We start from the raw sequence: 26,500 nt of genomic DNA, 5'->3' as shown, positions 1-26,500 counted from the left end.
CTCTGTGGAGCTGTCAGAGCGGCTTTTTGAAGGTAGTCACCCGCTCCATGGTCCAATCAGCCGCTCACTACTCTTCATTAGGGGAGGGACCTGGAAAGAGTCCCAAGCACAGTACAGAAACACAGAAAGAAAACAGCCCACACAGGGTCCTCATGGCCACAGCCGTAACACCCCCCTTCCCAAAATCAAAGACATCTCCTCGGTAGATGTTTTGAACAGTTATATTTGAAGGAAAACACGGGACAGGGCATCCGCCAACACATTCTCGGTGCCCTTTTTATGACGGATTTCCAAGTTGAAATCCTGCACCAAGAGAGACCACCTCATCAGCCTTTGGTTCGAGTTCTGCATCCGCATTAGGAATACCAAGGGATTGTGGTCAGTATAAACGATCACAGGCGAGGGGCTGCAACCGACATACACCTCGAAATGTTGCAACGCGAACAGCAGAGAGAGGGCCTCTTTCTCAATCGTGCTGTACCCCCGCTGATGGACATTAAATTTATTTGAGAAATAGCCAATTGGGTGATCCACACCATGATGGTCTTCCTGTAGCAATACGGCACCTGCCCCGTTTGCACTGGCATCAACCTCTAATTTAAAAGGGCGTGCAAAATCAGGGGCAGCCAGCACTGGCGCACTGACAGGAGAGTCTTAACAGCCAGGAACGCACTCTGACACGCAGAGGTCCACACAAAAGGTTTCAACACACTAGTGAGGCTAGTGAGGGGTGCGACCACTTCCGCGAAGTTTTGACAGAAACCCCGGTAGTAGCCCACCATGCCGAGGAAACGGCGAAGCTCACGCCTAGTCTGAGGTGCAGGAAAGTCCAGTATGGCCTGGATTTTGGCCAAGATAGGGCGCACTTGCCCCTGACCCACCTGCTTTCCTAAGTACGTCACCATGGCTTTACCAAAATCACACTTGGCGAGGTTGAGGGTGAGGGATGCCCTTTCCAAGCGATGGAACACATCCGTGAGTGTCTCCATATGCTCTGACCAGGTGTCTGAATAGACGACAATATCATTTAAATACACTTCACACTTGCAGACGCCGCCCAGCACGATATTCATGAGCCGTTGGAATGTGGCGAGAGCGTTGCGCAACCCGAAAGGCATGACAGTGTACTGGAGAAAATAGTCAGGAGTAACAAAGGCAGAGATTTCGGCCGCACGTGGTGTTAGAGGAACTTGCCAATAGCCCTTTAACAAGTCCAGCTTAGTAACGAACGTCGCAGAACCGACCCTATCGACACAATCCTCCATTCTGGGAAGAGGATAGGAGTCAGGTTTGGTCACGCTGTTCACCTTCCGAAAATCTGTACAAAACCGTGGGGTCTTATCCACTTTAGGCACTAGGAGACACGGGGAACTCCACGCACTAGAGCTAGGGACAGCAAGACAATTTTCCAACAGATAAGAGACTTCTGTCTGGAAAAGAGCACGTTTAGTGGGATTCACCCGGTAGGCATGCTGCTTGATTGGAGGTCCCCCACATCGATATCATGCTCCAACACGGTGGTACAGGATGGAGTGTCCAAGAAAAGATTAGGATGATTCTCAATCATGATTAGATCAGATTATTATGCATGTTTTATTTTGCTGGTTTATTGGTGTAATTTAAAGCCACAATATCATGTAAGTTCCCTGTTGCCAGGAGAGTGTATAACACTTTGTACAGCGTGCTTTGGGAACTGAGTCGGGTGCATAGCTGCCGTAAGTTTTCCATTCTGGCAAGACTGACCAGGCGAACGGTGTTCCAGATCTACTGGCGTTTAGATCAACTGGCGTTGGTCGAACAGTTGTGTGGCAGTCTTGCGTTTCAGGAGCTGCTACCGACAAACCAGCAAAAAAACGCCAAATGTGTCACCTGTGACACGTGTGAGGTTATCTCAAACACACTCCGTCAGTCTTGATGCTGTTGAACAACAAAATGTTTAAAATGTGGCGAGTTTACCTGGTGATATCCTCACGCGCGACGCGAATAACAAATACAATACCTTACAGTGTATACAAGTATGACCAGGTCATTGAATTGGTGTCTGTTGTGAATCTCAAGTAAGTTGCCTGCAATGATATTTAAGGTCCAGCAGGTGTCAGTATGGAGCAAAACAGCAACACTGTGTCGACACAGTTTGGGGAGTGTGCTGAAACGCTTCACGAGACCTCATCTACCCATCACTACCAATTACTATGCTAAACTACAACATTCACCTATGGCATAACTTAGTGCATAAACCATACTACTACTACTTCTTCTTCTTCTTCTTTGTGTGTTCTTTGTGTTTAACGGTGGTTGGCAACCAACGTAAAGGAGCATTACCGCCTCCTACTGTTCCGGAGTATGGGTCAGACAGTGAGTTTACAATTTGTATCCAAAAAAAAACTACACTCTTTCATAAACACCTATATCCTTCAGAAACCCCACCAGTTCCCTCACCTGTGCCCTACTACCCTCCAACACACTCTTCAGATTAAATTCCCCAATTCCCCGCTCCTTCAATCTATTCTGCAGAACTTTCCTCTCCACATCATAGCCCTTGCACCGCAGAATTACATGCTCTACTGTCTCCTCCTCCTCCTGGCACACTCCACAAAGCCTCGTCTCATGTTCTCCTATCATCTGTAGTGTTTTATTTAATGCACAATGTCCCAGTCTAAGCCTGGTAATGACCACCTCTTCTCTCCTATTACCCCTATACAACCTATACTCTGCCACCTCCTTCTTAAGATGATACAATTGCCTGCCCATACTCCCTGAATCCCACCGCTTCTGCCACTCCTGAACAACCTGCCTCCAAACAATACCTTTTGCTTCAGATCCGCTGCTTTTAATTTCCATCTCAGTCCTATTTTTAGTCAACGCTCTTTTTGCCAGCCTATCCACCTTTTCATTTCCACTGATTCCTACATGAGCTGGCACCCAAAGAAAGTGAATATTGCCACCACAACACCTTATTCTGCTTATAGTCTCCAGAATAGCATACAGCATGCCCTGCCTTGTCTTCGAACAAAATGATTGTAGACTTGAAAGAACAGCTGCCGAGTCAGAACATACTACCACCTGCCTGATTTTTGAACACTCTACCCATTTCAATGCGACCATTTCAACCGTGTACACTGCCAGTCCATCCGAAGTGCGTCTGTTTATTTCAATATTTTTTGACGGAACTGCTATTCCAAACCCTGTAATTCCAGTATCTGGACTTTTAGCACCATCCGTGAACACATGAATACACTCAGGGTATTCATTCAAGCTGTGAAAATGAAATGCTGAAACAAGATCGACTCTTCCTTTTCAATTTTCTCTTCAGATCCAGCAAGAACCAGTCCACAGGAGGGGTCTCCAATAACCATGAAGGAACCACAGAGAACACCACTGCAGGACATATTTTAAGTCCATACACCTGACACTCCTTAGCCCACTGATTCCCCACCTTTCCAAAATGATTCTTCTGACTTCTTCCATACTCCCAGCATTCCAAAAGTACCTCCTTTGTGGGATGTGTGTCACCATGACCACCAAGATGAACCCAGTAATTCACCGATACTTGCTTCCTCCTAAGATCTAGGGGCATTTCTCCCATCTCCACCTGTAGGGTACTGACTGGAGACGTTTTAAAAACTCCACAGCACACTCTAAGGGCTTCCGATTGCAGAACATCCAAACGTCTCAACACAGAAGGAGCTGCTGAACCATATGCCACACACCCATAATCAAAGGCCGATCTAATTAATGCCTGGTAACGTCTTTTCAAAGCAGAAGAGCTCGCTCCCCAACACCTCCCAGCTACACACCTCATAACATTAATAACTTTTCTGCATTTGGTTTCAATCCGGTCAATATGCTCCCTCCATGTCAGTCTCGAATCAAACACAACACCTAAGCACTTAAAAGAGCTCACTTTCCCAAATACCTTGTCATACAGTTTCAAAGTCTCACTCACTGTTCTTTTGGTAAAGAACATCATTTTTGTTTTTTCCACCGAAAACCTGAATCCCCAGTCCAATCCCCACTCAACCATCATATTTACAGCCTCCTGAACCTTGCCCACTAGGTGCTCAATATTTCTTCCTTTTTTCCATAACACACCATCATCAGCAAACAAACACCTCCCAATTCCCTCAGGAACATCAGAAAAAACATCATTGATCATTACAACAAAAAGCAGGGGACTAATCGCACTGCCCTGTGGCGTTCCATTCTCAACCGTGCACTGACTAGAAATTGTAGACCCAATTCGCACTTGGATCTTCCTACCAGATAAAAAGTCTTGGATCCAATTGAATGTCCTGCCACCAATACCCAACTTATGCAATTTGATTAAAAGCCCATCCCTCCACAACATATCATATGCCTTTTCTATGTCAAAAAACACTGCCAAAACAGACTCTTTATTGGCCTGCACTTTCCTAACGACAGTCTCAAGTCTATTAGCATCAGTTGTGTTCCGAGCTGTCCTGAAACCACTTTGGTAATTGGCTAAAGCCCCTTTTCTTTCCAGCTCAAAGGACAGTCTTGCCATTATCATACGTTCCATTAACTTGCACACATTTGATGTAAGAGCAATTGGTCTGTAGCTATCTGGTTTAGATGGATCCTTCCCGGGTTTTCTTATTGGCACAATAACAGCCTCCTTCCAAGTACTTGGGAGCTCACCCTTAATCCAAACTGTGTTAACCAAACACAGCAGTTTATTAAGCGCTTTCGTACCAAGGTTCTTCAACATTTTTGATCCTTTCCCGGGGCTGTGGGCTTTGTTTTTTGAAGTGCTCTCACCATTTCCTCCCGAGAAAACACCGCATCCAAACTACTGTCTATGTGCGCCTTTCTTACTAGAGCCTCCGAATACTGTGTTTTAGTTTGACACATTCTGTCTTTTCCCAACACTGATATGTTATCAGAGCTATGAATCTTAGCAAAAGTTTTCATCATAACCTCCACTTTTTCCTGAGCTGTTACAAAGTTCTGTTGGCCTGAAGATAGAACTGGGTAATCCCATTCCCGCCGGTCACCTCCCATTTTTCTGACCATGCCCCAGCCCTCCCCTACTGTGGGGGAGTGGTTCTTCCTATTTTAGAACAGAACAACCTCCAACTGCTCCGCTTTGCTTGTCTCACTGTTCTCCTGACCACTGCCACTGCTTTCCTGTATGCAGTCAGAGCTTGCATGTTAAGGGTTCTTTGGAGAAATTTAAACACCTTGTTTCTTTCCTTTACAGCAATTTGACATTCCTCTGTCCACCATGGCACCAAAGTCCTACTTTCCTTGCCTTTACTGGTCGGGATTGAGGCCTTGGCGGCTACCATAAGTACTTCAACAAACTGATTATTCATTTGATCAACGCTACCAGACTCATCAACCTTGTCAATCGTTTCCTCACATAATTTTTGGAATTTTGTCCAGTCAGCCCTATGAAAACTCCACTTCTTATGCACCTCTCTTAGAGATACCTGTATCTTCCCTCCAACATCACTGAAAACAGGATATTGGTCACTGCCTATGGTAGTGTCTGTTCTGATGGTCCAATAACTTATTCCTGCAAGGACAGTTGAGACTAGAGTTAAATCCAAAACTGACTCTGTTCCATTAACAACATTACATCTGGTCCCCCTACCATCATTCAGGCACACCAAATTGCATGTATCCATCCATTCCTCAATTACCTTACCATTTTTATCTGTGTGTGTGCCTCCCCACACTCTGCTATGGGCATTAAAATCCCCACACCAAATAACTCTACGACAGTCACTGCCTTCAATTGAACGAAGACGCGGCAGCTCCAATCTGGCGCAAGGATTGTAGAAATTCACAATAACATTTGGTTCATTCCTGTCCCAAACCTCAATAGCAATATACTCCAAATCATCGCCTTTACCCAGGAGTCTATATGGAATGTCTCGTTTGACAAACGTTGCACACCCTCCCCCTCCACCACGGTCCCTGTCATTTCTTATTATTTTGTACCCATACAACACAAAATCCAAAGAAGATTTAAGCCAAGATTCCTGTACACAAATGACATCCGGTTTGACACCAAGTAGTTTGACGAAATGCTTCAACTCTTGGCCATTGACCAACAGACTCCTTGCATTCCATTGAAGAATAAGTACCATGATTACATAAAAGAACTTGACTGATAATTGAGGTTGTCCCTCACTTCTTCCCATGTCAGTCCTACTAACCCCAAGTGGTTAATCACCACCTTAACAATGAGCTGAATTTTCTCCTGCTTAGATCTCACATCAGCTGTGGTGTTTATCACTCCTGCAATGAATGTAACCAACGCCATCTTATCAATAACCACACTATTCGTGTTGATCCGGGTAACTCCTTGATCCCGAGATGCACCCTGTCCTGGGTTGACGTTGACCTGTTCACTCACTCTCATCACCCTCACTGCTTCAGCATAGGAGATCTTCTCCACCCTCACTTTTTGAATATGAGTTTCTTGTTTCATTCTCTCACATCCAGCATACGCAACACTGTGACTCCCACCACAACTACAACACTTTGGTTGAACTCCATCTCCACATTTCCCATATTCGTGATCTCCACCACACCGAGCACATCTCCTCTTTTCCTTACTGTTTTTCGCTAGGTGTCCAAACCTTTGACAGTTAAAGCACCTCAGAGGTTTTGGAACATAGGCTCGTACTGGATAACTAATGAAACCCAAAGACACTTTCCTTGGCAGATTTCCTTCTTCAAAGTGTATCAGGATGGTTATGGCTCGTCTAAGCGCGGCCAGACCACAACATAAAGGGTGATCCATCCCCGTCCAACCCCAAGCAGCACTTCACACAATTAATACTTTGTGACAGTGATTTATTTACAATGAGTGCATTTAAACAAAGGAAGGGAGCGAATTATAACTTCAGCGTGAACCCAAGGCCAAAACAACAAACAAAAGGTAGCCTATCTCAGGAGTAAATACAACTTACCTATTCAAAAGAACTAAACCAAACCACAATTACTTTCCTCCCTACCTAACAAAATCAGGAGAAAACTAATCAAACAAAAAGGCGGTCCACCCCTACATGCTCCTACATTAAACCAACATAGTGAAACACATGGTCTGCCGGTTGGGTTGGGCCGAGGATGAATGACCTGGCAGTCCATGGTGGTGTCTTCTTATGCGTTGCCTCCCGGTTGTTAGCCAGTCGGTACGATCCTTCCACCCTGGATGCACCAATCATGGAGGAGCACCTGCACACTCAAATTTACATATTAATAATTACGACAACAGTCGTAACAGGATACTTTCACTATCCACCTTAAGTCCTTCTTTTGTTTTGTTGCTTTCATTGTATTTCTCTTTGAACTCATTGAGGTCTTCAGCTTGTTTTCTGGCTTCTCCTTCATATTTCTCTTTCATAACTTTGATTTGTTTCTCATACTTTTCTTCTAGATCTTCTCTTTCTCTTTGTTCCTGCTCTCTTCTGATTTTTTCTTCTTCTCTTGTTTTCTTTATGTATCTTTCTTTCTCCTCCTCATATTCTTCTTGGAGCTGTAGGAGCATTGCTTGTTCCTTCTCTCTTCTCTGCCTGTCTTCTTTGTACTCTTTGTTCTACCACTCTTGTCTCTCCATTTCCCAAGCATGCTGTTTCTTTCTCATCTCAGGTAAACACAGACAACACGAGAGCTCTCGATTAACACTCCTAGTTTATTGCGCATCACCACACAACTGAATACTTTCCTCTCCAAACCACAGCAATAACACTTCCTGAGAACTGGGTGTGAGTGGAGCCCTCCAGTGGTCCACCACAGTTTCAACTTTCTCTCAGTGATTTCTTTGGACTTTGATTCAGATTTGATTTTTTCCTCCAGAGCTTCAAGTTTTTGTTCCCATTCCTGTTGTTGACTGTCCTCCAGTTGTCTCCTCTCTCTGATCATGATTTCTCTCTTTTTTTTCTTTTTTTTTCTTATTTAATTTTTCTTCCTTTTCTTTGAGTTCTTTTTCTCTCCTTTTTCTCTCTTCTTCAGTTTCAGCTCTCTGTTCTTCAAGTCTTCTTTACATTTCTTTCATGTCCTCCCCATGTTTCCTTTCAAGTTTTTCTCTTTCTTTCTTCATCCTATCGTCCATCTCTTTCAGGATCCTCTGCATTTCCTTCTTTATCGCAGTTTCAGCCTTTTGCAGCATCTCATTGGTGCAGCAGCAGTTGCCTCCATTGTACTTGTACGTGTCAATCTTTGTTATCAGCTCGCTGACTTGTGTGAAGAAAAAACAATAATTTTCCATTATAGGATCATTCTTTGTGATTAACAACAGTGAATGTACAGTTTAATTACTATGCAAAGAACGAGAAAAATACCCCACTATTACGATGGTGCTGATTGCCAATAATGTCCTTTGAATGGACTGATATCCAAAGCAGATGATTTAGTCCAAATTAAATAATATCCTTTTACCTTTGTCACTTCCAAGAACTGTTTCTGGATTCTTCTTTTGAGACTCTACCTTTACTTTTGATCTGGTTTGCTTGTGATCTGATCACAAACATGACAAAATCATAATACTTAAACACAAAATAGTATATTTGTTTAGAGGTGTTTTGTAGTGGTTAATTAGCTTTACAACAAATGACGATGTATAACTTAGAAAACTAAATAATCCACTTCAAATAACCTCCATTAAAATGATCAAATGTTTATTTTTATGCATCTTTAGGCTTTCATGTTCTCAAGATCAATGTAGGAGCCATAACTACATGTATTGATGATGATTGATGATCGCTGGGTTTTCATTTGTTTGGTTGCTATGGTGATGCGTAACGGGAGTCACATGGGTGCTAGCGGTGACATTAAGAGGGCGTTGTCAGTCTGTCATTCACTGGTTTGATTTTGACAGAGAGGAGGGCTGGGTAGCCGTAGTTTTTGTTGACAGAGTTTCCCCTTGTTGCATCAGAGCCTGCGATGTTTTAAGAGTCTGAATCAGGAGCCGATCACGTTACTCTGTAAACTCTCAAAGCACTTTAATAAACAAGCAAGCAATTCCACCTCTCGCATTGTTGCGTAAAGTTGACAGCGCGTCAGGCAAAGAGGCGGGCTCCATCACCGGTCTCTAGCGGCTGTGGAAGTCACTACAATCAAGGACAAACAACAGATCCAATAGCTGCTGAATGAAATAGAAATTATAAAAGTTTCTTCACAAAGGTTGTGTCTACTAAGGTTCAGGTGGCGAAGGCTCACAAGAAACCGAGACACAGCTCTCACAGAGCTCTTGGATGTCTTCATTGTCCTTTCCAAAGTTACCAACAGCTGTATCTGTAGGATCTGAGTCCACAGTGAACAGAATCATGGTGAAGTCATTGACTCGAGAGCTGAATGTGTTCTGGATGGTCTCTAACTCTCTCTTGTCTTCATCAGTGAGGGGAGCCACAGGTAGGACCAGGATGAAGGCATGGACACCCTCAGGATCACAGAGGGAGATACACCTGAGTGATTCCTCCATCACTGCCTCCTGAGGTTTTCCATATTTCTATTCTTTAAAAGCAAAAACCTTTATGAAAAACATGGAAAAATTAAAAACTTGTAGCAGAGAGAGATAATGCAACAATTCCAATATTTATTTTCCCCTTTTAGATTTTATTTATGCAAAATGTGTTTTAATGTAGCATTCAGGGAAACGTTTGATATTGTTGACCATTAGATTTTATTATAATGATTAGCACATTTAACAGTTTCAGCAATGAATTAATCATAAAGGAAACAATTTACTGCAAGTGCACATAAAATATCACAAATAAATTCAAAATGTTAGAAATTCTTCAACAAATGGAAAATGAGAATTTGACATGATATTGTGACTGTTAATGGAAATGTTTACAGCTTCTGTCATTATATCATAACAGCAACTCTGAATTAAAATGAAATCAAACTCCACAAAAAATACTACCTAGTCATGAAAGAGTCTACCTTTAGGCAAGGCAAATTTATTTGTATAGCACAATTCAACAACAAGGTGATTCAAAGTGCTTTACAGAGACATTAGAAACAAAAACAAATAAAAAGCATGATTTAAAATGATTAAAACAAGCAAACAAACTAACTAAACACACACATTTCACACCTGTTCGCGCGATCTGAACCCTTATCGTAAGGGGAGCTACCAGTCCTTCTGTGGACGAGCTACTTTCTATTTTAAATTCCCTGAATTTAAAATACTCTCCAGACCCAGTCTAGACCCAGCTGGGGAGCTACCCAGAGCTCTAAACCCACTTAACAAACAAACAAACAAACAAACAAACAAACAAACAAACAAACAAACAAACAAACAAACAAAACAGTATGTAAAATCAAAACAGATAAAATCAGAAATAGATAACATCAGTAGTTAGTGTAAGTTTTGAAATTTAAGCTTAAAGTGTGGATTTGGTGCTTTATTCAAATGCAGCTGAGAACAGGTGAGTCTTCAACCTGGATTTAAATAAACTGAGTGTTTCAGCTGATCTGAGGCTTTCTGGGAGTTTGTTCCAGATATAAGGAGCATAAAAGCTGAATGCAGCTTCTCCGTGTCTGGTTCTGACTCTGGGAACTGATAAAAGACCGGATCCAGATGACCTGAGGGATCTGGAAGGTTCATACTGGGTCAGGAGGTCATTGATGTATTTTGGTCCTAAACCATTCAGAGCTTTATAGACCAGCATCAGAACTTTAAAGTCTATCCTCTGACGGACAGGTAGCCAGTGTAAGGACCTCAGAGCTGGACTGATGTGGTCCACTTTTTTGGTCTTAGTGAGGACTCGAGCAGCAGAGTTCTGAATGAGCTGTAGTTGTCTGACTGATTTTTTAGGTAGACCTGTAAAGATGCTGTTACAGTAATCAAGCCTACTAAAGATGAATGCATGGACTAGTTTTTCCAGGTCCTGTTGAGACATCAGATCTTTTATCCTTGATATATTCTTGAGGTGATAGTAAGCTGACTTTGTTATTGTCTTAATGTGTTTTTCTAAGTTTAGGTCTGCATCCATCACTACACCCAAATTTCTCGCCTGGTTTGTGGTTTTTAGATGTATAGATTGAAGTTCTCTGGTGACCTGTAATCGTTTTTCTTTGGCGCCAAAGACTATTACCTCAGTTTTGTTTTTGTTTAGCTGGAGAAAATTGTGGCACAACCAGTCATTGATTTCCTCAATGCATTTACCAAGAGCCTGTACAGGGCCTCGGTCTCCTGGTGACATTGTGATATATATTTGTGTGTCATCTGCATAGCTGTGATAGTTTATTTTGTTGTTGTTTATAATCTGTGCCAGTGGGAGCATGTAAAATGAGAGTGAATAAAAAAGGTCAAAATACAGAAAAAAATATGAAGATTAATTTTTTTTTACGTCAGTTCAGCTGCTGATAATTGTGGAATCATATTATTTGCTGTTACTTTATAAAGCTAAGAACCTTCTAACATACAATCAAACAAACTGGAGAACATGTAAAATAAAAAAAGCCAAGAATGTGAACACAGCTACATGATGCACTGTGACGGAGGCCTGTAGATACTGCTGGGGTTACAGAACGATCAGTTTGTAATATCAGTGAATAATATTTATTGTTACAGCAAAGAAGAACATCAGCTGATGGTACACTTGACTTTTACCACGTTGAGGTCAAGATAATCATCCATTTCTTTTTGTTGTTTTTTTTTCAGGGTTTTGATTTCCTCTTCTTTTTTCTTTTCTTGGTCTTTTAATGTCTTGTACTCTTTGGTGTGTTCATCCTGTTTCTGTTGCATTTCTGTTTCATGCTGTTGCTTCAGAGCTTTGAGTTCTTTATTATATTTTTCTCTGAACTCATTGAACTCTTCAGCTTGTTTTCTGGCCTCTTCATAAATCGTTTTCATGTTCCCCATTTTGTTCTTGAAGTTTTCCTCTAATTCTTTTCGCTCCTTCTCTTCTTGTTCTCTTTTGAGTCGATCTTCTTCTTTTCTTTTGTTTTCATATTTTTCTCTTTCCTGTTCGTACTCTTCTTGAAGCTTCTTCAGTTTCTCTCTCTCCTTCTGACGTCTCAGTTCATCTTCTTGATGCTGTTTTTCCAACTGCACTTCTCTTTCCTTCTCCCAAATCTCTCGTTTTTCTTTCATCTCTCTTTTAACCTCCTCCAGTTTTCTGTCAGTGATTTCCCTTTCCTTTGATTCTGACTTGATTTTTTTCTCCAGAGCTTCTCGTTCTTTTTCCCACTCCTGTTGTTGACGTTCTTCCTGCATTTTTCTTTTCTTTACTTCCTCGTCTCTAAGTTCTTCTTCTCTCGTCTTCTGTTCTCTCTCAGATCTTTTGATGTTTTTCTCCATTTCTTGAAGCTGCTTCTCTCTCAGTGTCCTCTCTTTTTTAATTTCATCCCTCTGTTTTTCCAGGCTTCTTTGCAGACTCTTCTTTTCTTCCTGATGTTTCCTTTCAAGTTCTTCTCTTGCTTTCTGCATCTCTTCTTCTTTCTCCTTCAGGATCCTCTGCATTTCTTTCTGTATTGCAGTTTCAGCCTCTTGCAGCATCTCATTGGTGTAGTAGTTGCCACCATTGTTCTTCACTATGGTGTCAATCTTTGTTATCAGCTCGCTGACTTGTGTGCAGTTTTGTTTGTCACGGTTGTTGAACACATGGTATCTTCTTCCACAGTCAGAGATCAGCTTCTTGAAGGAATTATCACATTTTGTATCAATGTACTCATCAATGGTCTGATCATCAGCTTCCAGATCATCTCCTCTGGTTAAAAGAATGATGGTGAAGTTTTCTGAATTCTTCCCAAAGAATTTCTTGATCAGTTTTACCGTCTCCTTCTCCTCTGCTGTGAACCTGCCGATCTGTATCACCAACAAGAAGACATGTGGTCCTGGAGCCAGAAGACTGACACATTTCATCAACTCCTCATAAACTTCTTCATGTGACAGAGTTGTGTCAAAGAGACCAGGAGTGTCGACTACAACAACAGGACGACCGTCCACCTCACCGTGTACTTTCTTACAGTATGTAGTTACTGACTTTTGGGCTGATTCAGCTTTAAACTCTTCCCTTCCTAGAATTGTGTTTCCTGAAGAACTCTTTCCACAGCCAGACTTTCCTATCAGCACAATCCTGAGAGACTCTGTGTTCATGTTCTCATCATCACCTGTGAAAGAAGTATGTATGGGACTAAATTAGACTTAGGAGATATTTTATTGATAATGAAATACATAGCAGAGTATCACATTGAGAGAACAGTGAATATCAGTTACAGTTTACTTACCAGTGTCTGTGACCTTTGACCTCATCTCATTAAGCTCCTCCTGTAGAGAAATTATTTTTGTCTGCTGTTGTGAAATTTGATCCATTTTTCCAAATACAAATGTTGATGTTGTGTAACAGAATTGTTTGTTTTTGTCTGGTCTCATCTTTTCCACATGATTCAACAGTTCTGGGATCTGCTGTTTGTTCTTAATGTTGAGAACAACATATCGTCCTCTGTAAGTCTGACAGAGCTTCTGAATGTCCTTGTCTTGTCTTACAAAGTTACCAACAGCTGGATCTGTAGGATCTGAGTCCACAGTGAACAGAATCATGGTGAAGTCATTGACTCGAGAGCTGAATGTGTCCTGGATGGTCTCTAACTCTCCCTTGTCTTCATCAGTGAGGGGAGCCACAGGTAGGACCAGGATGAAGGCATGGACACCCTCAGGATCACAGAGGGAGATACACCTGAGTGATTCCTCCATCACTGCCTCCTGAGGTTTTCCATACAAGGCAGGCAGCTCCACCAGGGAAACCCAACGTCCACACACCTCTCCCTGATGTTTAACACACTCTGATGAGTTGGAGGCTGAATGAAGCTCAGTCTGACCTAAAATGGCCTTGGCTGCTGACGTCTTCCCTGCTCCTCTCCTCCCACACAGAACCAGGTTTAAAGATGGTTTGATGAGTTCAGATTTTATTCTTCTTATCCCTTCAGGTGGTTTGATGTGTTCAGACTTTGGTCTGATGGTCTCTTCAGTGACTGTGAGGAATTTTCCTTTGTTCTCATGCACGATGTTCTCAATCTTCTCCATCAACTGTCTGTGATCATTTTCAAACATGTTGTAGTGTCTACCTTCACAATCTCTAAGGAGAAAATTAACAGAAAACCGCATCTCCTCCTCATCTGTGATGATGACCATTGAGTGTTTAAAGGCATCTCCATTAAACACACTCAGGGTCAAACTGAGAGTTTTTCTGCTCTGCATAGTGAAATCAGAAGGTTTCACCATCAGCAGCAGAACGTTTGGTCCAGGAGGACAGAGACTCACACAGCTCTTCATCTCTTCTCTCGCTGCTTTCAGAGATGGACTTAAGAAGTCGGGAGTTTTCACTACTGTTAAAGGTTTTCCTCTCCACTCTCCATGGAAAACTTGTCTGTCTGGAGAAAATCCTGAAAAATCATAATTTTTCTTCACAATAAAGTTACAGAGTTCTGTCTTCTTTGCTGAGTTTCCTCCAAACAGCAAAATGCAGAGTCTACGTCCTGTAAAGGAGCAAAGATACAAACAGGAAATTACTCTCAGACAGTCTGACTGATCCTAAAAGCCTTTTGGTCTTTCTTCACTTTTTCCATCTTCAGTAAATGCTGCTTCATGTTTTTGGTGGATCGTTCCTTCTGAGCACTTTAGAAAGTGTCTTTATGTTAAAATATCTACAGATAGAGTTTGGGGTTTTTTACTTACCAACAGGCTGAGGATCATTCAGAGTAACAGGAGCTTCTTTTCTTTGTTCAGCGCTGGTGTGCTGACAGGTCACATGTGTTCCATTGTTCGTTTCTACAATGCGTTCCATGTTTTCTAGTAACTCCTGAATGTTGAGGTTTTCAAGCTGCAGTGACCTGTTATTACACAGTCTGATCATTTCCTGTATAAATGTATGATACATGACACTATGCCGTAAACCCAGACGCCTCAATCTGGGTGGTGATATCAGAACCAGTGAATGATCAAAGGAATGATCACTGAAGAAGTTCAGGACTCTGCAGAGTCTCGTTTTTTGATGCTCTTTGAAGTCTTCAGGCTGTAGAACCAGCAGGAACACATGAGGTCCAGGATCAGAGAGCCTCACACAGTTGGTCACATGTTCCTTTAATTTCTCCACTGAGATGTTTGGATGAAGCAGATCTGGAGTGTTGATGAGAAATATTTCTTTCCCTTGAATGTGTCCACTGACTCTCACACATCGGTCCAGTTCTTCCTCAGGGTTGAACTTGTTCTCTCCCAGTATAACGTTCCCCACTGAGCTCCTCTCAGACCAGCTGTTCCCCAGCAGGACAGCTCTGAGCTCAGACACTGAAACGACAGCAAACACAAACACTGAACAAAGAATCTTTCAAAGTTAATACAAGCAGAAACAACATTATATCATAGGTTTTACTTAATCTAATTTTAATCATTTTCCATTTGTAACCACTGAGTTGTAATTATTGAAAAATGTGCAAAAATTGTCATTTTGTTTAAATATGTGTTATTTTTTTCTAGTATTTATGGATCATTACTGAGTCATAAATATATATTCACATGTGAGAATACTACATAAAGTTTGAGAGCTGAAAAATAAAATTAACCTCTGTTAAAAGCTCAGTTTTACATCCACAGAATCTGAAGACCAATTTTTTTTCTTGTTTGGCACAATTTTATTTCTATAATCTCTTTTGAGCATCATTACCACAGGATACACTAAGAGGTTTTCATTATTCCAAACAGGCTTCACACTTCCTGCTATATTTTGTTTTCACCTGCTCCTGTCTAATGTCTTCCACCTTAAATTGCCCAGTTAAAGTTTGCATTAAACATCTTTTCTTTAAAAACTCACTGCTGGGTGGCACAAAATCAAAGCTCTTCCTGCGACGTCTGGGAAAAGTGTCTTGTGGTCCTGCAAAGATAAAGAAAAACATGCATTGTGCATTGAGACGTGTTATCCTGCAATGACTACATCAGATGGAACAAAGCACTTTTAATGTCAACAGCTGACTGCATGAACAGATCACATTAGTTCTGGGAAAGATTATTAAACATGACTGTTAATTTTCAGAAAATACATTCTGTCAAATGTTATTGGTTAAACACATTGTTAAAGCATGTTGCATGCAACACAGCAGCCTGGTTCAGCAAAGACACTCAGATGAGACCTGCTGTAAAATATTAACCTGTAGTCACATCGTTTATCCTCTAATAATCACTTTTTCTTCATTTTTTTTCACATTTCTCCAAACAGGAGAAACCAAGAAACAATGAAATTATTGTCAGAGAGTGCTTGTAGAGGGAGGTAACTCACAGTTACTGCATGTAAGTGTGACAAAGTAAGACTCACCAGATGCTGCTGCCATGCTGTCATTCAGCTGCAGAACTCACTGACTGTGGAGTTAAAAGAAAAAACAACAATGACAGAGAAAATGTTTTCATGTTTGAACCTCTGACATCGAAGGAGTTTTGCACAGACGGTGCTGGATACAGACACTTGGATGGTTTTATGTAAATATTCACAACAAAGCGAACAAAAACTAGTCTTCAGAAGCACGACTGCCTGTAAAACATGGCAGAAAGTCCCTTTCAGACTGTTGTTCACTTTAAGGTGAATGAAAGTACTCTCAATGAATCATATTCAGTTCTTCCAAATGAACTCAACTTATTTGAGTCAAGAATAAAGTTGATGGGGTTCAAACTGAAATCCAAAACTTTTCCGTTTGAGTGTCTAGTGAAGATCATCCACCCTTATTTCAGCATTTACTTAGTGGGTTATTCTCAGTGTCATTTGGCCATGTTGCTATCATGACTTATCTAATATTACAGACTATCTGCAGGGCAAAGATATGACTGTTTTTCAGCAATAAATACTTCATTTGTCAGTGTCTCGAAAAACTCATTTAAAGGATTTGCACATGTCATCATATACCCAACACATGTAAGTTCTATAGAGTCTTGCTAATGACCTACTAATGTTCTTCAGGTGTGTTGCAGCAGAGACATTTAAAAGTTTCAGGACACCGGCCCTCGAGGACTGGAGTTTGACATCGCTGCCATAGAGCAGAAACCCACCCCAACCCCATCCCCCCTCCTTTGTGGGGTTTTCAGTCTGAGTCTCAGGATGTTTGTGTGTATTACTTCTAGTCTATGTACCCACCTTGTTTTTCTTGTGCTACAGCTCTCTGGTCACAGCACCTGTTTCACGCTCTGACTCCTGGGAAGGATTTCAGTATGGCACCTGCCTGCCCTCTTGCCACTGCTTTGCACTGGATCTCTTTTAACTCAGGTCAGCCCAGCATCGCTCTCTTCAGCTCACCCGGATCTTCAGCTGCTCCTCAAAGTGTCACCAACTCTGCCTGCAACATGAGTCATATTTCTGTTTCAAATTCATTCACACCTGGAGAAGTTTCATACCCACAATAATCACCCACTCCTCTGTCCACAGTTACAGCTTTAGATCTCCACACTACGAGTTATGTTCAAACATCAAGCCCTGAATCCCTCACCAAGTTTATTCCTTTGATTAAACTTGGAAATAAAGTTTGAAAATTGCTCTGCTGTCTCCACAGTCACATATTGGGCCCTTTGTAAGCTTCTGAGCTCTGAGTGGTTTTGCAGTGTGTACAGACACATTTGTGTTCACCTGTCCTGATAAAACAGCTGGTCGCTGTGTCATCAAATACATGCTTAACTGCATCTGCATGCACATCCAACAGCAATGTCGAGTAGCCCTGACCATCACTGCTGAGGTCATAAATAAAACCTCCAGATTTGCATATACGAGAACTCTGAGAGGTCAGGTTACTCTAATATTTGCTCCCACCAAGCTTAGAGGCTTTACTTGATGAGTTTGCCTCTGTTCAAATTAAACAAGGTAACAAGAAGTCTGTGTTTATCTGTACACAGTGGATGTTATCTACTCTGTGGTCAATGTTCACTTGTTTCAAATGTTATCATTTTCTTCTTTGTGCATGCTGTTACTCATCGACTCACAGGGCGTGATACATTTACTTTATATCTAACTGCAGGTCAAAGGTTTGTTTTATAAATATGAACGTGAGTTAATGATTTAAAAAAGGCCCTTTCTGATTATTCTCTGCTATCAGTTTTATGTTCCTAGATAATCTGAGACTAAGACTTATGAACCTTTTTAAAGATTAATACAAAAGTTTCAGACTTTGATGCAGACGAGAAAATAACAGCTACGGTCACAAAAATAAAAATACTTGAATACATAAAAAGAAAAATACATCAGGTTATGATGGAATAAGCGCACGACCTCATTCAAGTTGGGTTTTTTGTTTTTTTCCTACAGACTAACAGGAGGTCACACAGGTCACAGTGAGTATTACATTACTGTTACTCAGCTGTATTCCACGTATCGTATTTATTACTCTGATGTCCACAAACTGATGAAAAGAAGGAAAGCATCCATAACTGTGATTTTAAAAAAAAACACACCAGATGGGACATGACTGACTGAAACTTTCTGAAAACCAAATGTTATTTTGACGGCTCCTGGTTATTAACATGAATAGAAGCTGCACTAATACACACAGATCTACATTTACACAGTTAACATTCTTACAGTTAAATATTATACTTTTATTATTGACTTTTTTATTGCTCCTAACATTGTAGCTGCAATTAAGTTCATCGTCCCTGGACTTTAGACTCTCCGCTCTTGAACAACAATGCACTGCCCGGCTGGATTAAAAGCGTTACTTTATTAAAATCTGAACAAATTTAAAACAGACGAGCTTTTTGACACGAAATTCAAAAAATCATTTCACTGGATTTTTGTCTTTGAGATCAAACGTCACAAACAGAACCACAGAGATCCTGCAATCTGTGCATGGACTGATTTTAGTTCTTATTATTGATCAGGTCATCCTGCAGATCTTACCTGAGCTGTGTGTCTGTGACATCACTGTGCTGGGAGCAGAATTCATAAAGTGACTCTTCAGGTCTTTTAGCTAAAAACAGTCGTCATTGATATTCCACATGTTTCATGCGACATCGCTTCAAAGTGAAAACTCACCTGTAACAAAGTCTTCTCAGCAGAGTGGGCGGGAGTCTCACTGCTGACATCACTGAGACACCTGAACACCTGATCAATGTTTAACCTGCAAGAAAACTGAGACTGAGAAAATTTTACAGCTGAATAAGACCAAGGTTTCTCTTCGATAAGCAGCCTGTAACTACGTCTGCTGGTTCATTCTTGCATTGTGAGCTGTCAGATTTTAACTCTGAAAAACAGCAGAATTCACAATTTACCAGAGAATCACTGAGAGAGAGAAATGGCATCAAAGTAGGTTTCTCACTGTGGCCAGGCTGACAGTCAGAGCTCTGTTGAGCCAACCATCCCTTTAACATTAACTAGTAATGACTTCATGAACTTCTTCACAAATAACATTTTAACCATTAGAAAAAACATTACCAATAATCATCCCACAGATGTAATCTGTCCATGAAGCCAGATAACACACACCAATGAGTTAAACTGCAGGAATGTCTTAAAGACATAAAGACCTGGATGGCCGCTAACTTTCTGCTTCTTAATTCAGATCAAACTGAGGTTATTGTACTCGGCCCTGAAAATCTTAGAAATATGGTATCTAAGCAGATTCTTACTCTGGATGGCATTACCTTGGCCTCCAGTAACGCTGTGAGGAACCTTGGAGTCATTTTTGACCAGGACATGTCCTTCAACGCACATATTAAACAAATATATCAGACTGCTTTCTTTTTTTTTTTTTTTTTTTTTTTTTTTTTTTTTCTTAAATGACATCAGAAACAGCAGTATGCGACATTACGTGATGGCAGAGCTTCAGTTCATCCTTTGTCATTTTTTTTTTTTTTTTTTTTTTTTTTTAATAAATAGGACAGGGGGAATGAATGAGAGAGAGAGGGGGAGAGAAAGAAAGAAAACCCAAGGGGAGAAGAGACGGTGAGAAGGGGGGGGAAGAGAGACAAAAAAAAAAAAAAAAAACTCCTGGGTCACCTGTATGGAGAAAAAACAAACAAACAAACAAACAAACAAACAAACAGAGGAGACAGCAAACAACAAAGAGCAACATAATAATAGAGAAAACAAAGCACCATCACAATAAACTAGCTAGTCATAGATATCAGTATTTACTAAGTAATAAACGATATTGTGCAGCACGCAAGATAGACAGCGCACAGTGTGCTTTGAGGCAGCAGCCAAGAAAGCTTTAGTCCGCGTCTGTGAATACCCATGTGTGCATACCTGTGTGGATCAGCATGCTTGCATTCCAAAGGTTTCTCCATGTAATGATCTGCTAGGGAGTGTGGGGGGGCCACAGCCCCGTCCTCCAGGGTGTGAAGCGGGTATGGAGGAGATCAAAACTCCAGACATCCAGAGGCCCCCAGAACACAAGAGACCATGGAAGACCAACAGAGGGGCAGCCGCGCCACTGTTCCAGTAAGAGCTGAGGAGAGTCCCAGATGAGGGCTCACTCAGCAGCCGCGGAGCAGAAGCCAGGGGGGGTTGCAGTGACGCGCCCGTGAGCTCCGCCGGCCCCCAGCTGCGCCTGAGTGACCGAGCCCCAGGCCGAGAGGCCGGGGGCACCCCACCTCCAAAGGGGCCCGAGCGAGCCCCAGGCCCCAGGCCCCGACAAGCGGCCGCCAAGGAGTGAGCCGGTGTGTACCTGGATGCCCACCCCCAGACACAAAGAACCACCAACGCACCGACACCTGAGGGAGTCCGCCACCGGCAGGGGAAGTGGTGGTGGGTGGAGATAGGCCTCCAAACCTTGGAGGGCCTGAGGTGTCCCCAGAGAGGTGGCGTCTGATACCCAACCTGACATATAGACACAGACATACAGGCACACACAGACACAAACATCCATTCCCACCCTCATGCTCTCATATGCACTCACTCCACACTCAACCAACGTGGAGACAGACATAAAGAGACGCTGTACACACAATCACACTCCCCAAGCGTACTCTACAAACCGGGTCTAGGTACCCTTGCCCCTGGAGGGGGGAATTGCACCCAGACCCAGGTGGTGTTACCCTTTTCCCTGCGGTGGGGAGAGGCAGACCACCCCGACTCCGCAGCAGCAGGGAGGCCCCACACCCCAGACCGCAGTCGGACGGCCAACTCCTCCTACTAGCCCCCCCGCTCCAGCAGGCCGCAGAGAATGGGGGTGGGAGAAGACTCCAAACCTCCCTCCACCCGCTCATTGTAGTGTTGATGCATATGTGTTCTAAGGTGCAATTAAAACCCAGGAGGGCATGGAGCTACCTGCCATGGAGCAGCAGGTAAGCGCATGGTCCCTCCTGCTAGCCCTCAATGACTAAGTGTATTTAAAATTGAGAGGTGGGCAACGACGTCAGGGGTGAGGTATACACCCTGATGGTGATTTGGACTCCGTGATTGTGCCCACCCCCAAGATCCTATATGTATGTGTAATGAGAGTGTGAATAATGTGAATGTCTAAGTTGTGGGATAAAATTGAGGCAGAGGCAGCCAGAAGGGGACAGGGGGGGGGGGGGTAGCCTCCTCTGCACCCTGGTGACATACCCCCACTCCAAGGCCCTGCATGTGTGGGTGGTTGTGGAGGAGCGGGAAGAGGGAGGCAGCTGGAGATGGGGAGGGAAGGAAGGGAGGGGCAGGTAACCCCTCCCTGGGGCCAGCTCCCCCGCTGACCCCAGTAGGCACTCCCACCCTCCGCGACCCGCCAGGGAAGGGGGGCCCAGGCCCATCAGACCGGGGCCCAGTGCAGTAGCGCCCCCCGGCTCCACAGAGCCCTGGACAGTCCACCCAACCCCACCACAGAGAAAACTGCACCCACCCCACCAACCACACATCTTCCAGACTACATAAGACGGTAAACGCCCAGGCTGAGATCTTCCTCCACCTCTCCTGTATCTCCCCCTCCTGCAGAGAGTTCCTGAGAGAAGAAAGCTCCTGCTAGATGTGACCATCCCCCCCACCAGTTGAAGAGCCCCCCAGGCGGCTCTTCAACTGGTGCGACGCGTGCGACCAAGATCAGGAAACATTGAACAAAATATGCAAAACAAAACTAGAATTAAATGAAATTATTAATAAAAAAACACAATTCCTTATACAAAGACTTCGCTTGCAGAATTTTGAACACAGTAACAAATCAGGTCGATTTCTAGCTAACCAGCTAAAAATAAATAAAGAAAAAACAACTATATGTGCTGCTAAAGATTTATCGGGGAACACAATATATGATCCTGGAAGAATAAACAACATTTTTAGGGATTTCTATGAAACTTTATACTCACCACAAATAAACCCATCTAAAAATGAAATTGATCTGTTTCTTGACAACGTAACTCTTCCAAAATTACTAGACAGTCAAGCAATGGAATTGGATTCGCCACTGACGCCAAGTGAACTCCAGGAAGCCCTGATAAGTATGCCCAATAATAAGGCTCCAGGTCCAGACGGCTTCCCTGCAGAATTCTACAAAGAATTCTGGACAATTTTGGCACCAGTATTCCACAGCATGTTGCAGGAAATCGAGGAAAAGGGCAGACTACCACCAAATATGAATTCTGCCAACATTAGTCTCCTGCTAAAACCAGGCAAAGACCCTTTATTTCCCTCAAGCTATCGTCCAATTTCTCTTTTAAATGTAGACCTTAAAATAATCTGCAAAGCTCTCTCAAAGAGATTAGAGAAAATGACCCCCCTCTTAATTCATCCTGACCAAACTGGTTTCATAAAAGGTCGGCACTCCTCAACAAACACTCGTAGATTACTTAATTTAATAGACTACTCATACGATAAAAACATCGAAGCCATAATATTATCTCTAGATGCAGAAAAAGCATTTGACAGAGTTAATTGGAAATTTTTATTCGCAACTTTACACAAATTTGGTTTTGGAAACTCTTTCATAAACTGGATAAGAATATTATACAATTCCCCAACGGCTCGTATCAGAACAAATGACCAGACATCCTCCAGCTTCTGTCTCCTGAGGGGCACCAGACAGGGATGCCCACTCTCCCCCTCACTTTTTGCAATTTTTATCGAACCTCTAGCAGCAGCATTTAGACAGGCTACAACAATTAAGGGCATAAAATGTAAGAACATAGAACATAAAATCAGTCTCTATGCGGATGATGTGTTGCTTTTTCTGCAAAACACACAAACCAACCTCTCTGAGGTAATTACTTTAATAAACTGGTTTTCAAGAGTTTCAGATTATTCAATTAACTGGCCAAAATCTACAGTTCTCCCCATTAACTGCTCCTTCCATAATTCTTCCTCTGCCCCACTGCAATCCGGAAATATTAAATATTTAGGTATTAATGTCTCTCCTAAGCTTTCAGACTTAACTAAACTAAACCACATCCCACTTCTAAAGAAAGTAGAAGGCGATCTGACTAGATGGAAATCTTTACCCATATCACTCATGGGAAGGGTCGCCACTATAAAAATGATGATCTTGCCAAAAATAAATTACTTATTTTTGATGATCCCTAACAAACCATCACAAGATTGGTTCAGATCTCTGGATTCATATATTTCCAAATTCCTTTGGAAAGATAAACCCCCGCATATTAGCTTAAAAACGCTACAAAGAACCAAGGATAGAGGAGGATTAGATCTGCCTAATTTTCACCAATACTTCTTAGCCAACAGGCTTCAGTTCATCTCAGAATGGTTAAAACATACCTTCTTAGTTGAGCCCTGGCTAGATGTTGAACAGGCACTATGCAAGGATCTAGAGATTTCAGACCTACCATTTATTAGCTCAAACATCAAAAGACATGAATGCTTTAAAAGTATCAACATCAGCTTTTCTCTGACAGCATGGTGGGAGTTTCTAAAAATAACGGAGTCTTCATTAATCCCATGCAAACGTACACCTATCTGGAATAACCCTGACATATTACAAAACAATAATATGATTAATTTCCCAGAATGGAGTTGTAAAGGAATTAAATACTTAGAACATATATTAGAGGGAACAGAATTTATTCCATTTGACAGACTAGTTGAACAATATGGGATCAACAAGACAAGGTTTTTAGAATATCAACAAATTAAATCCATAGTAAAAAAGAAATTTAACCTCAGTCAAGTTGAATTACAAACACCACTAAGTGCGGCACATTTTCTTACTCTTAAATCCCCCAAATTATTATCTAAAATATACAGAACACTTTCTAAATTAGATGAATCAATATCCCTTCCTACTGCAAAGTGGGAAGCAGATTTATCAGTCAACCTAGACCAAAACTTCTGGTCTCAGATTTGCTTAAAAACTTTTAAATTAATTAAAAATCCCAGTCTGCAATTAATACAATACAAAATACTTCATAGAGTGCACTATACAGGTCATCGGATGTTTAAGATGGGCTTTACATCTTCCAACAACTGCTCACACTGTCAAGGCAATACACCAGACAATTACATCCACGCTCTTTGGTTCTGTCCACCAGTGCAAAAGTTTTGGCGCGAGATATGTGAAGACTTATCAAAATGTCTGAAATGTAACATTCCAACTTCCCCCTTAGTGTGTTTGTTGGGCAGCTTAGATAATGTCACTTCAGAAAAGAATATAGCCCATATGATCTTCACTGCCCTATGCATAGCCAAGAAAACAGTCCTCATGAACTGGAAAAATAAAAATAATCTTAATTCTAACCAATATAGAAATTATCAGACTGCTTTCTTCCATTTGTGCAACATCTCTAAAGTTAGAAATATCCTGTCTCAGAGTGACGCTGAAAAACTAGTTCATGCATTTATTACTTCCAGGCTGGACGACTGTAATTCATTATTATCAGGAAGTCCTAAAAACTCCCTGAAAAGCCTTCAGCTAATCCAAAATGCTGCAGCAAGAGTCCTGACAGGGACTAGAAAGAGAGAGCAGATTTCTCCTGTTTTGGCTTCCTGTTAAATCCAGAATTCAAAATCCTGCTCCTCTCATACAAGGTCTTAAATAATCAGGCCCCATCTTATCTTAATGACCTTGTAGTACCATATCACCCTATTAGAGCACTTCGCTCTCGCTCTGCAGGCCTACTTGTTGTTCCTAGAGTATTTAAAAGTAGAATGGGAGGCAGAGCCTTCAGTTTTCAGGCCCCTCTTCTGTGGAACCAGCTTCCAGTTTGGATTCAGGAGACAGACACTATCTCTACTTTCAAGATTAGGCTTCAAACTTTCCTTTTTGCTAAAGCATATAGTTAGGGCTGGACCAGGTGACCCTGAATCCTCCCTTAGTTATGCTGCAATAGACGTAGGCTGCCGGGGATTCCCATGATGCATTGAGTTTTTCCTTTCCAGTCACCTTTCTCACTCACTATGTGTTAACAGACCTCTCTGCATTGAATCATATCTGTTATTAACCTCTGTCTCTCTTCCACAGCATGTCTTTATCCTGTCTTCCTTCTCTCACCCCAACCAATCACAGCAGATGGCCCCGCCCCTCCCTGAGCCTGGTTCTGCTGGAGGTTTCTTCCTGTTAAAAGGGAGTTTTTCCTTCCCACTGTCGCCAAAGTGCTGCTCATAGGGGGCCATTTCTCTGTATCTATTATTGTAGGGTCCACCTTACGATATAAAGCACCGTAAGCAGCTGTTGTTGTGATTTGTTGCTGTGTAAATAAAACTGAATTGAAAGTGAAAGAGCAGCAACTGTCCCAAAGGAAAGAATGAAACAAGATCGTCAGACAGATGTTTGTTATTAATTCAGTGTATTCGATCACTTTGCTCAGTTATCATTGAATAATGTTTACTTGCCACTGTGGTGAAACAACCTCAGAAGCAAATTATAACTCAGACATGCGCGTGCATGTGGCGCTCAGCTCCCTGGACAAACACCACAACACCCTCTGAGTGCTTCCTGCTCCACAGCAGTGTCTTCATGTCCCTGGACGTTCATGTTGGTGCAGTGGTCCTGGATACAAGCCTCCTTATTGGCTCAGGTGTTTCTATGTGCAGTTTGCCAGGTCTGCCTGTGCCTGTCCTAAAGTTGCTGAGTGTTGGTCTGATGCTCTTACACTGAAGATAACAAACTCATTCACGTGCAGTAATGTGATGATAAACTGCAGTCTTACTTTTGTCTTGATTTTAAACAACAATTTTCAGATATTTGCTTCAGTTTTTATTGCTAACATTGAACATTAATCTGTGTACTTGGTTTTATTTCTTATTGGGTGTAGTTTACCATTGTGGCCACCAGATGGCGCACACTACGTGTTTAAAGTGAGTGAAAATGAAGCAGTTTTTGCTCCTCACTTAAATACTTGGACAGAGAGACTTATTCCAGTGTTTAAACACTCAGTTTAAACACTTGGTGTATTTTCTATCTTCTATGATCAATTAAATCTGAGTTTCGCAAATCATTGAATTTTGTTTTATTGTTACGCTTGTGTCCTAACTTGTATGAAACCTCTGACAAAGCACTAAAACCTGCTTCGGGTTAAGTTCCTGCTGCAGTTTGTTTCCAGCATCATATTTTAAAATGACACACAATCTTTCAGAAGAATGAAAGAACACCAGGATCGGCTCTGCAGCCTCTCCTGATCTTACTATAAATG

At 42.0% G+C, this 26,500-nt stretch overlaps 1 protein-coding gene and 1 long non-coding RNA gene across 3 annotated transcripts; both read right to left on the bottom strand.

The window, feature by feature from the left end:
* Positions 1-10,340: 10,340 nt before the first annotated feature.
* On the bottom strand, positions 10,341-15,262 carry LOC146697643 (GTPase IMAP family member 8-like). The gene is made up of 3 exons (XM_085476480.1): positions 14,660-15,262; positions 13,213-14,460; positions 10,341-13,095 (listed from the first exon to the last, which is right to left on the bottom strand). The coding sequence occupies exons 1-3, from the start codon at positions 14,859-14,861 to the stop codon at positions 11,567-11,569; spliced, it is 2,979 nt and encodes a 992-aa protein (XP_085332606.1). The 5' UTR covers positions 14,862-15,262; the 3' UTR covers positions 10,341-11,566.
* Positions 15,263-15,796: 534 nt separating this feature from the next.
* LOC146697642 (uncharacterized) lies at positions 15,797-18,966 on the bottom strand. 2 transcript variants are annotated; one of them, XR_014923426.1, is made up of 4 exons: positions 18,849-18,966; positions 17,100-17,298; positions 16,290-16,333; positions 15,797-15,851 (listed from the first exon to the last, which is right to left on the bottom strand). It is a non-coding gene; the product is annotated as an uncharacterized LOC146697642 (long non-coding RNA). The 2 variants fall into 2 exon arrangements; XR_014923425.1 differs by having other exon boundaries at positions 16,290-16,329.
* Between the last annotated feature and the right edge of the window lie 7,534 nt (positions 18,967-26,500).

The sequence above is a fragment of the Copadichromis virginalis genome, linkage group LG12 (genome assembly GCF_057382275.1).
Source record: "Copadichromis virginalis isolate Kocher_CV1m ecotype Utaka linkage group LG12, C_Virginalis_male_GT1.1, whole genome shotgun sequence".
Classification (NCBI taxonomy): domain Eukaryota; kingdom Metazoa; phylum Chordata; class Actinopteri; order Cichliformes; family Cichlidae; genus Copadichromis; species Copadichromis virginalis.
This window is presented reverse-complemented; position numbering and strand designations above follow the sequence as displayed.

Coding starts and splice junctions, on each gene's coding strand:
- LOC146697643 (XM_085476480.1), bottom strand. CDS start 14,861: ATGTATCATACATTTATACAGGAAATGATCAGACTGTGTAATAACAGG. Junction 14,461..14,659: donor GAATGATCCTCAGCCTGTTG/GTAAGTAAAAAA, acceptor GCTCCTTTACAG/GACGTAGACTCTGCATTTTG. Junction 13,096..13,212: donor GTCAAAGGTCACAGACACTG/GTAAGTAAACTG, acceptor CTTCTTTCACAG/GTGATGATGAGAACATGAAC.